Here is a 12949-nt window from a genome sequence, read left to right as displayed (position 1 = left end):
ATATTTAGTATATAGTAAAAACATTAATTTACCACAAGCCTATTTGATGTGACACATTTCAATGAAAGACAGGTTTGCTGCTGCATAATTTTTAGCAAGGCTGTTTTCGGAGAAAACCCGAGCTATTGTCATAGCCATCTCGTCCGCCGTCCGCCATAGGCGTCATGCTAAAACCTTAACATTGCCTCTAAAATCAAAGTGCTTCAACCTACAACTGTGAAACTTCATATGTAGATGCACCTTGATGAGTTCTACATGCCACACTTATTTTTGGGTCACTAGGTCAAAGGTCAAGGTCACTGTGACCTCTAATATAAAACTTTAACAAAAACATAAACATTGCCTCTAAAATCAAAGTGCTTCCACCTACAACTTTGAAACTTCATATGTAGATGCACCTTGATGAGTTCTACACGCCACACCCATTTTGGGTCACTAGGTCAAAGGTCAAGGTCACTGTGACCTCTTAAAAAAAAAATAATCTGGCAAGCTTTCGCAGCCGAGCGTGGCACCCGTTATGCGGTGCTCTTGTTTATAAATGCAACTATTGCAAAATTATATTGAAAATTGTAGACGCTGACTCAATGTGTTATAATACACCTTTCACATTGCAATTATTATCTCCGCCCATTACCAAAATCCTTATGTCCCTGACCGCTAACACAACTAATCTGCAATTGTAATGTTAGATCAATTTGTATATTGCCAGCACTCCCTTGGCGGAGTAGCCTTTTGAGGGCGGGGCAACCAGACATGAATTTTCTTTAAATTCTCTACCAGTGCACATTAAGGTCTCATTGGCGACCCGTTCACTGGTGTTTTGGATCAAAATTAATCATAAGCCAAATACCCGGGCAGCCAGGTAAATTTTAATATTTTCCCATGAAAGGTCACAGGGGCAGGTCTGCACAAAATGTAGTCGTGAAGGCTCAGCGATGATCTGTAAATAAACTCTGAATAACTCACACACGTTAGATTATTCGTGAGTCGCCCCCTGTTTGGACTATTTCTTTCTTAGATTGTCGTTAACAATTAAACATCGATTTGGGTCAGCCGTCCGATGAGTGACACGGTTTAATACCTCAGTCACAAATAAAGACCGATCAGCGTCCGATCAGTCATTATGTAGCATCGGGCGACGTCCGGAATAATTTTAAGTCTCGTGTAAAATTTACCCGATGTCGGGCCCGGGATGGAATCGAGTTGAGATATAAAGAAGATCGGACGATCACCGCACGGTTATCGCCCGACATCGGATTCGTTGTACGTGTATCATGGCGAGCTCTGTTCGGCGATGTATATGTCCCTGGGAAATATCTTGATTTTTGCCGATACACGTACAATGAATCCGACGTCGGGCGATAACCGGGCGTTGATCGTCGGTCTTTCTTCGATCTCGATTCGATTCCTTCCCGGACCCGACGTCGGGTAAAATTTTAAGTGATACTAATTATCCGCATGCCGCCCGATGCTACAACATTTACCAGTGACCGTGCGATCATCGGGCGGGCGCCAGCCTGATGAGCGTAAAAAACGTCGTCCGCTGATCGGACGGTGATCGGTCTCTTTAAGGAAGGAGGTATAAGTGAGTGATAATTTCAACGGGATGACGAGAAAACGCGCAAATAGTTCACGTACGTGAAAAAGTATTATTTAAAAAAAAGACGTAACACAAAATCGCGTCAATAAATTTTCAAAAATTTACTATTTTTAGACTTAACTGTAAAAAGTTATGTTTATGTTAAAATGCATAATTTTAAAGAATTGCTACAAATTCCACAATCCACAGTCATTCATTTTGATAATTTAAGTGCCAAACATTTTTTGAGCTGGCATTTTCGTCGTGTTTGCAACAGAGAAGCACATTGTATCACATAATTGTGTTTACGACGTTGTTTACAGTAATTTATTACCCACATATTTCGCAATACATCTACGTCGTAGCTTGAGAATATGGAAATTATTGATTTAGTAATTTCTGCACAAGGAAATAAAACAGTCATAAAAGTCTCTTCAAATTTAATTCAAACTTACATCACAATCGCGACAAAAATGCAACTACTGAATTTTTGCTTTCACAACCCAGATGATCATCCCACATTTCTGAAGAATTATCGTCACTATTTCAATATTGAATTCATCATTTTATGGTATAAAAGTCGAGCAAAGACGCGCTTATTAAGAAATCTACCGGTTGTTATAATTTAGAACCCGTATGAGTGCATATTTTGTGCTTTTGTTTAGTTTTTACATTTCAAACGTTTGAACTCAACCGTTCGTGTAGACTGTCAGTCTTCTGTCTATGAGTGGAAATGCATAAAAAAGTATTTTTGTTATGTTTAATATCACAAGTAACACTTCATCTTTCAACTTGTTATCATGAATTAAATGTGTGTTTTTGTGTAATCATTCGTGACTTTATCTTGAACTATTTCGTGTGTATAATGTTCGATACATATTGGTCAGTTTCGGCGTTATCATGCTGCCTCATGATTGTGGTGTCCTGAAAAATCGCTAATTACATGTTGTTTATTTTAATTAACTTGTTATGGGTCTATAGCTTTTAACATATTCTTTTGGACAAAAGTGGCATTTTAAATAGAATGTATGGTTGGTGACTTTTTCTGCCGTGTGAATCAGACTCCGATATGGATTGTGAAAAGGCGAGGCAAGGCGAGGCATGCCAAGCCTTTTCCTACGCCATATCACATTCGTCTGATATCACATGTTATCAAAAGTCATCAAACATATATTATCGATATATTAATCTTGACATATTGATATTTAAATATTTCAACCAATATTTTCCATACAGCCACACTTGGTGAGACACCGTGAAGATAAATTAAGATGGAAATGTGTTAGAAATTCAACATATCCATGAACATATTCAAGGTCAAATGATGAATGAACATACCAGTATATAACCATGTTCAAAAACATTTTATTAACGAATTCATCTTCAATCATGAAATATTTATGCCTCTATTAACAAAGTATGTCAAAGCAAAAAAAACACAAACAATACATATGAACAAACATGCGGTAAGAAACAATTGATGAGTTATTGATGCAATTACTACGTTAACAATTAAAAATACAGATTGTATAATTTACCGAATCGATACAACTGATGTTAATTGCATTTGACTAGCACAGTACGTTTAAATTGTGTAATATAACGTATTGTATGTCAATGTACACTGTTTCACTGATGATAAGTGTATATTAACGTGTACAAATACATTTTCATCCACATTCTGTTATCTGAATAAAAAGAAGTGTATGTGCACCATTCACGGCGGAATAATAATCACAGTACACCAAAAGAAGCATTTTGTTTCAGGCGACAAGAGAGACAAACCATGTGCATTGCTGATTGAAAAGAGACTGGTGAGTATGGTACTGCAAGTATGAGCCGGTATAATAAACATAAAGAATCGAACAGCCCGGTCATCTGTCAAACATGAGGTGCCGTGTTATAAGCACTGCTGCTGGAAACATTCCATAGACGCTTCTTTATTATTAGTAAAATCAAAAAAGACAAACAACACTTGAATAAAAGCAATGCCGTATATGACAAAATATAATCAAAAAGGGCCAATTGATGGTTCCGGTCTTTACTGTAACCCACTTTTCAAAAGCCTGTGATAAATAAAATAAAAATAAGTCGCGTATAATTTTGAATTGATATACATGTAGTCGGGCGATAGGACCATTTTACGAGTTGGATACATTACATGATAACGCTAATATGGCCAAATGCACTAATTATTAGTTTTAAGTTTGGGCGCTCCGTGCTTCATGTTTCCCGGGTATTCTTTAGTATACTTAAATGTACCCCGGGTATGGAAAATATACTGAATAGTACCCGGGAATTCTAACGCTAAACTGGTCGTTGTCGGCTGTTTTCCAAATCTATTTTCATATATATGTCAATATTTTGTAAAATGACCTCTATTCTATCGAAATTCATATTACGAAAAGGATGTTGGGGCAGTTTTTTTCGCAGTGAATTATGTTTCTTATTCCGTAGCGCGATTTACGACATCGGTTTTTAAGCGGGAATTAAACTCGGGTACAGTCTAAGTGTGCCGTGTAATGCAAGTATATTTTTCGTAACGGGGAACATTTAAGTATACTTAAGAGTACCCGGGGTACATTTTAGTAGTACACAAGCCGACAATGACAAATCGAGCTTTATTTACAGGTCCCGCATCTATTAGCATAGCTGCCCCTGTGACTTTTCAGGGGAAGACTAGACGCTTCTTTCCATAGGCCTTATTTTGATACTTTTGGAAGGAATGCTAGCTTCTCATTAAAATTTACTGAAACCGAGCAGGGACCTATACAAACAAGGTCCCTGTTTGTATAGGTCCATGAACCGAGAGATATCGCATACAAACAGCATATTTTTATATGAGGGAAAGCTCTGCATAAAATATCGAAAGACATAAAATCCATAATGGCGCTACGTGCATGTTCTGTCAAAGACCTATATGGGTCTTTGGTTCTGTTAAGAGTCGAGGTTGTATATGTCTCTACTTAAAATGTTTTTCGAGGTATACTACAGTACCGGTCGTGTGGGAAGAAATGATATTTGACTATATGAACAATCGAGAACGACCTGGTTTTGCGGACAAGCGAATGATTGATAAAATTTGTCGCATTTTATGTATTAGTCGCTGTATTTTTTTACGTATCTATAATTCTCCATATGGCGAAATATTCTTTTTTTACCATCTTGTTAATGAAAATTGGTAACATGACTCACGTTCAACAATATTTTGAAGGGGGTTATATCATTAAAACGCGTCCGGTTTTTCGAGCCCGCTATGAAAGAAACATTTAGTGGTTCTTAGTCCTGCCTGTATCAAATAAAAGTTTACACCTGGTGTCACGTGATTTCCGTCAAAGGGAAACAATTCGCCAAAATGGCGCACCGAGTATTTTGTAGTTTAATATTTTTATTGATTTTATTATTTGAATACTCGTTTGCAGTAAGGAACAGTAAGTAACTTCTAGTAAATTCGTACAAATAACTTGTCGAAAATCACGTTTAAGCGTTTGAACACATGTATATAACAATATCTTACCTGTGTTTACCTGTAATTTTGAAAAACACGGAAGCAAGATGGCTGAATTGAAGTTATTAGTTATTACCTAAGGGATTGTTTACGCTGTTGAATTTTATTTCTATTGAACCGTTATGGATGTGAAGTCGTTAATATTCCAGTGAGGTTTTAAATTTCTTTAATTATTTATTTTTATTTTACCACGAGACTTAACATGTGTTTGTTTTATCATTAAATAATGAGTCATACAGATTTGTGTTACTTAGACTTGATACAGTTAAGAGAGCAGCTCTCTAGCACTTCATGTGTCTGATTAAAAATAATAATATGCTAATTGCTATGCAGACAACACAATGGTTGTTTATTTCAAATGTTTTGAAAAACAGTGACATGGCCAGAATGTTAAGAGAGAATTTAAACTATTTATTTTCAGATAAGTACTCAACAAAGTGAAGTATTGATAAACAGATTTAAAAAAATTAACAAAGTGATAAAAAATGAATAAAATATTTATTTTTTTGCCATTCCTCCTTTGTTTTTGGGGGATGATTTTTTTTGCTTAGAAATGGTAAAAAAATGTTAATGTTAAAAAAGCATATCCACATCTTCTAATTAGTAGTATAAGCAGCTGGACCTTTCTATACTCTTACAATTGATCTTTTAAACAAATTGCATGGATAAGTAGTTTTCATACAATCCTCACCAAACTTGGTCACAAGTTTTATCTAAATGATCTCTAGGACAAGTTTGAACATGGGCCATTCCAGGCCTAAAACTAGGTCACGGGGTCACTTAGTGTGTTTTTTAACATTCAGCATGGTGTCTGCTCTCTAATTCAAGTAGTTTACATCCGATCTTCACCAAACTTGGTCAGAAGTTTTATGGAGATGATCTTAAGGCCAAGTTAGAACATGGGCCTTTCTGGGTCAAAAACAAGGTCAAAGGGTCACTTAGTGCGTTTTAAAAATTGAGCATGATGTCCGCTGTTTTTTGTGAAGACGACATGCAAAATATTATGTGTCAATGTGAATGTGGGGGTATTCTTCACGTCTGTGACAAAACTCTAGTTCTACCTAAACATATGGTTGTTTCAGAAAACCCATTCCAGTACCAGGAATGCCTGCTAGATCACTCTCTGGGGGTGGGTAAGGACAGTGTGTCAGGCAATGCTCCGACCGTGCCCGACAGCGCCATCTGGGCCTCCTCTCATACCACAGACAGGAGGCTGCCTCATATGGCCCGACTGGAGGACCCTACAGGTGAATTGTGAATTCCATTTTAATAGCATTTATTTACTAAAGATGACAGGTATTTCGTATTTGATAATCCAAATGCCTTGTTATTTCAAAGATTTTGTGTGTTTCATTCTGAATTTAGTTATAAATTAATTTGGATGGGAAATTAATATTCAAATATTCAATTGCCAGATAACCAGCAAAATATTGTATTCCTACATGCTGATTCAACTTTGTATTATTGTATTAAAAACTAGAAATGGCGCGGCAGAGGCCGACGCGTATCCCCACGCCGCATGTTTGACCCAGGGGCGCCCCAGGGTTGGTAATGGGGCCATGAATAGTTGAGATTTACCATATTGTCATAAGAGAAGTTCAGTATCAATTAAAAGTGAATCTGTGTAGAAATAAAGAAATTATAGTAAAAGGCAATTTTTGGTGGGCGGGGCGCCCCAGGGTTGGTTATGGGGCCATACATAGTTGAGATTTACCATATTGTCATAAGAGAGGTTCAGTATCAATTTGAAGTAAATGGGTGTAGAAATGAAGAAATTATAGTAAAAGGCAATTTTGGGTGGGCGGGGCCTATGTGGGCGGGGCGCCCCAGGGTTGGTAATGGGGCAATGCATAGTTGAGATTGACTGTATTGTCATAAGAGAGGTTCAGTATCATTTTGAAGTGAATCCGTGTAGAAATGAAGAAATTACAGTAAAAGGCAATTTTGGGTGGGCGTGGCCTATGTTGGCGGGGCGCCCCAGGGTTGGTTATAGGGCCATGCGTAGTTGAGATTAACCGTATTGTCATAAGAGAAGTTCAGTAACAATTTGAAGTGAATCAGTGCAGAAATGAAGAAATTATAGTAAAAAGCAGTTTTAGGTGGGCGTGGCCTATGTGGGTGGGGCGCCCCAGGGTTGGTTATGGGGCCATGCATAGCTGAGATTGACCATATTTTCATAAGAGAAGTTCAGTAACAATTTGAAGTGAATTGGTGTAGAAATTAAGAAATTATAGTAAAATGCAATTTTGGGTGGGCGTGGCCTATGTGGGCGGGGCGCCCCAGGGTTGGTAATGGGGCCATGCATAGTTGAGATTGACCGTATTGTCATAAGAGAGGGACAGTATCAATTTGAAGACAATCGGTGTAGAAATGAAGAAATTATAGTAAAATAACCTAAAAAAATAAGTAAAAATCTCTGACCTGGCCCCACCCCAATCCCCATAGCTTTTGACCCAGGGGTCAGATCAAAATTCCAAATAGTGCAGGGTCGCTCATATGCTCATAGCTACCATGTTTGTAAGTTTCAAGGTTCTAATGCTAATAGTGTAGGAGGAGATAGTGGCCAGGACGGACAGACAGACAGACGGACAACCGGACAGACGGCGGAGATAACCACAATATCCCCATCAAAAAGCGTGGGGATAACAATTGATTTTCTAAATAAAAAAGAAGTTGGCACAACTAAAAAGTCACATTTAAGGTTTGAGCCATCTCTATTAATTAGATATTTAATTTGAATAATGCTATTTAGAAATATCACTTTATGACTTTAATTATGAACCCATTAAATTGTTCCAAATCTCCAATTTGAAGGCATGAGAAGCACAATTACATATTGTTAATTACAATATACATTTGAAATGAAAAAAACACAATGTTAACAATTGTTGCATAATTATCCAGGTGCATGGACAGCATCAGTACAGAACTCCCAGCAGTACCTCGGAGTAGACTTGGGGGCGGAGTTCATAGTGACTCGAGTTTTCACTCAGGGTCGTCAGGGTAGCGATGAGTTTGTCACAGAATTCACCCTCGATTACTCAATGGACAACAAGACTTGGGCAGAGTACACAAATGAATTCGGTCTTCCAGAGGTAAATAATTCTTAAGAATATTTGAAAAAACTGGGAAATCATGTTTGCTTTCTACACACGTCACTGGCCAAGTTACTGGTACTTAAAGCGGGTATATACGATTTTGTCAAATATTTATGAATTTATATAAACTGTGTAAAAAACTAATTATATATATATTTCAATATAAATAAAAATAAAAGTTAAGAAGAACATGTGTTGAAAAATGCGAAATAAGCCAGATATTTAATTCTGAAATTGAAAACGGCTGTACAGCCGAATTCGCCAGCATGTATACAATACATGAACGATGTGCATCTAAACTTAGTTTAACGGTTTATTTGAAATCCTGCAACGATATCTCTTCATACGCCACACGAACACTATCTCCGATCCTAATACAAAGACGAATGCTTCAGTTATTGTAGGAAAATATGTACGTCATTATCGGCTCGGGGCGCTAATTTGTCTTTGCTGCATTTTATGAAATTCGGCTTTAATGTATAATTTTTCTTGCCTATTTTGTGTTATTGTAACATATTTAATCAATATATTACAATTAAACACATATAAAAAATCGTATATACCCGCTTTAAAGCCCCATAATTACACACAATGTAATTCCATGTGAATTTCCCGCAACAATATCCGAACATTTGGGAGCGAATGCCAGATTGCTTGTAAAAGCCTTCGTATCCTCCGAATTGCAAATCAATATGAGCAAAAAGTGTCTTTTTGTATGATTTATTTATGGTTAATTCAAGTACTTAATTACTTTCATGCCTATATGTTCATGTGTGACTTCAGATCTTCACTGGCAACAGTGATGGTAACCAGGTGAAGAGGGTACCACTGATGTACCCAGTGATCGCTCGCTACATCAAGTTCAGACCCCAGAGGTGGAACCAATTCATATCTATGAGAGTGGACGTGTTAGGCTGTGCCTATTGTAAGTTTTATCAACATGGGCTGAAATAAGAAATAACCTTTAACAAAACAAAAATTCACAATTGTTAGCTAGTGTCTGTTTTATAGAATTAAGTCAATCATGTTTAGGCCTAAAGCAAAAAGCCTGTCTGTTATCCTCAGGTCTGTTTACCGATGAGATTAACTCAACATGGCATGTTTCATATAACATTAGTACGGTACCGCTTGTGACAAAGCCTGGATACTTGCAAGGATGTTACCTGTGAACATTCTTAACACACCCACATCACATGACCTCAATTTGACCTTGACAGTGGCCTCTTATTGGACTTACCCAGAATAATACATAGTTTAACCAATATGATGTGTTGTCCTAATATAAATACCACTTGCTACGAACCTTTGATACATGCAAGGATGTTATTTGTCAATATTCTTAACACACCTATTTTACCTGACCTCATTTTCACCTTGATATTGACCTACTGTTGACTAATTAAGATGATTCAAATTCTTGGTTTACCTAAAATGAAGCATTTTGCTTAACATCAATGCTGCTTGCTATCAACACACTCGCAACAACCTTACATCATTTTGACCTTAACAAAGACCATCTTTTGAAATAATTTCAGAAGTTCCAATATCTTGGTATAAACTTCACAATGACTTCTTATGTCTTACATTAATAATGCCTCCTACAAATGTTTAATACTTAACTGTAAATTGATGATGTCATTAAAATTTTAATACACCTACATCACCTGACCCACTTGACCTTGAACTTAGCCTACTTTCGGATTTGGACTTACTAGACATTACACTAGCTAGCGTAATATTCCATATGTATTTAGACATGAAACTTAGTGTTGCTTGTTTTTATGTTCCCCAAAAATATATATATCAGGGTTCGACAAATCCACTCGCCCGCTCGTAATAACGAGTAGAAATCGGTTCAAGTCGAGTGAATATTCCGGCAGTGCTCATCCTGCAGGGCGAATGGCATTTCTGGCCGAAAAGATCTTAAGTTTTAACACAACTTTACCAAACAAAACAACGTTTACTCGCCAATTTAAAATTAAGCGGATGTTGATTTCTCCACACTGCAATAAAATAAGTCCCGTTCCCGTTACGCGCTGATACCGGTATGTTCCGTGAATGTATTTTTTACAGTACGGTATACGGTCTTTTAATACTGATTAAAAATTCGTCTAAACGCATCACATCTTTAGATTGAAAGCGTGGATATGGGCAAGTTTAATGGACGAAAATGACAAAGAGAAAACTGCCTATGGTACACACAGGGGCTTGTTTGAGTTTAACAAAATGCCTTTTGGACTCTCCAATGCTTCTTAAGTGTAATCATAATGATTGTGACCATGAGGACAAAATGAAAAACAAACAAGTGAAAAGTGTATTAAAACAGTTTATAAGCTTTATTGAAGCTCATGAGTTAACAGTTCTATATGAAAACCAAAAGAAAATCACAATAAAACATATAAGTTCTGATTTATTGCAGTTTTTGAATAATTGCAGGGCAAGTACATATTTCAGCAGGGCAAGCGAAAATTCTTAGCTACTCGCCCAGCAGGGCACGTTGCTGAAAACAATTTTGTTGACCCCTGCATATATATATATATATATATATATATATATATATATATATATATATATATATATATTTTTATATATATATATATATATATATATATATATATATATATATATATATATATATATATATATGGGGAGCATATAGTTTACAGTTTGGGGTTACTTACTTACTTCCGTCAAACTTTTTTACTGTTTGTCATTGAGCCTTCAATATTTTACCGATCTCTTACATATTTGGCATGAAAGTACCTTGCATGGAAATCTACCTTTTGATGATGTTTGAGGTCACTGTGGTCAAGGTCACTGAGGCTAATAATAGATTTTTCTGTCTCAATTTTGTTACAGTTTCTCATAGCACCTTCGATATTTTTCCAATCTCTTACATATTTGGCATGAGGTACCTTTCATGGACATCTACCTTTTGATGAGGTTTGGGGTCAAGGTCACAAGGCTAATAATATATTTGTTTGTCACAATTTTGTTACAGTTTCTCATAGCGTCTTTCATATATTACTGTTCTCTTACATATTTGGCATGTAGGTATCTTGCATGGACCTCTACCTTTTTGATGAGGTTTAAGGGCACTGGGGTCATGGTCATCAAACTAAAAATAGATTTTCTCAAGGTCACACTTTGGTTACAGTTTCTCATAGCGCCTTCAATATTTGATCTATCTCTTATATATTTGGGATGTAGGTAACTTGCATGGACCGCTACCTTTTTGATGGGGTCAAGGTCAGGTCACTGAGGCTAATAATAGATTTTCTCAAGGTCACACTTTTTTCCACACAATTTAACCAAATATTGACAAATCATCATTGAGGAGCATCCATCAGTTTTCCTGATATCATTGTTTTAAATATTTTACTGACATTAATATTAAAGACCAGCCTTGTGTAAGATGTTACTGTACTTCTTCATTTTTTTTAATGGAACCATATATACCATACACCTGATTTGTAAATGCCAAACATGGTGTCTTTAATGGATATTTAGGATATCACAATACATTGTTCGTCCAATAAGACACAAAAAAGTGTTTTATCAATGTATATTAGGGCACCAACTTCTTAAATTAAAATTTGTCCATTTAAAACTGTTCGTAATACATTGTAAAATACAGTTATCAGATTTACATGGAAAACAAATTTCTTTAGACTCTGAAGCTGTCAAAGTTGCTGCCAATGGTTACATCACATACAATCTGGCCAACATGCGGAATACACGTACCGAGTCAGACCTCTTCATCATGCGCTTCCGAACCACCAAATCCGAGGGGGTCCTGTTCTACGCCGATGGTAACCAGGGAGATTTCCTTGCATTGGAGCTGAAACGAGGATACCTTCATTTCACCATTGACTTAGGTACCAAATGTTTTAGGATCTGGACACACAAACAAATCTACATTATTGTGATGAAGTCGATACATTTTAGGGGAAATGATTATTCCTACATTTCACCATTGACTTACGTTACTAATGTTTAAATATTTGGGCCCTTATGTACCAACCCATTCTTAGACTTCGGATTAAAGTATAGTCTTAAAATACAAGTGCCTGCATGTTTGCTTATATACTGGCTAATGATGATGCTTATACTATTCTCTTTTAAATAACATTTATATGTGTTGACTCCAAGTCTATACTTACTGTGAACGTACTTTTAGAAAATTACAGTTTCAAAAATATTTTTATGTCCCCAGATCGAATGATCGGGGGTAAATTGTTTTTGACCTGTCTGTCTGTCTGTCATTTTGCCTCCAAACTTTAACTTTGGTTAAACTTGTGCCATATTGCAATAATTTTTGAGTGGTGAAAGGTCAAGGTCATCCTTCTAGGTCAAAGGTCAAATATATGGCTTCAAAGCGGCGCATTAGTGGGCATTGAGTTTCTGACAAACATATCTCTTGTTTATTTTTAAACAGAAGTTTTATCATTAGTTTGTGAATAGGGGCCATGCTGGAAACAAATTGTTCTATTATTTTGATGGTAGTCAAGACATTATTTAATACTGATGTAATATTATATTTAAACATGTACATTTCTAAAATGTCTGTATAATTTGAATGATGAAAACAACTTTATTAACCTATGTTTGAATGGGTAGACCAAGAAGGATGTTCATTAGAATTTCTGATTAGCTATAATGCGCTGCATTGCCAATTATTATTGTAATGATTTCAACAAACACTAACAAAATATATCATAATGAAAACAATTTAATGGTGAACCAGGCATAACACACAGGCGT

The 12949-nt window shown here is 36.3% G+C and overlaps 1 protein-coding gene across 1 annotated transcript in view; it reads left to right on the top strand.

Moving 5' to 3' along the window:
- Positions 1–4907: 4907 nt before the first annotated feature.
- LOC127859871 (neurexin-4-like) overlaps positions 4908–12949 on the top strand; it is a 43131-nt gene continuing 35089 nt past the window's right edge. Inside the window, exons 1-5 of the mRNA XM_052397446.1 lie at positions 4908–5010; positions 6170–6334; positions 7992–8182; positions 8969–9110; positions 11857–12063. Of these exons, the coding sequence (XP_052253406.1) occupies positions 4935–5010; positions 6170–6334; positions 7992–8182; positions 8969–9110; positions 11857–12063 (781 nt within the window). The 5' untranslated portion in view covers positions 4908–4934. The remainder of the gene's footprint in view (positions 5011–6169; positions 6335–7991; positions 8183–8968; positions 9111–11856; positions 12064–12949) is intronic.

Source organism: Dreissena polymorpha, chromosome 15 (genome assembly GCF_020536995.1).
Source record: "Dreissena polymorpha isolate Duluth1 chromosome 15, UMN_Dpol_1.0, whole genome shotgun sequence".
NCBI classification, from domain to species: domain Eukaryota; kingdom Metazoa; phylum Mollusca; class Bivalvia; order Myida; family Dreissenidae; genus Dreissena; species Dreissena polymorpha.
This window is presented reverse-complemented; position numbering and strand designations above follow the sequence as displayed.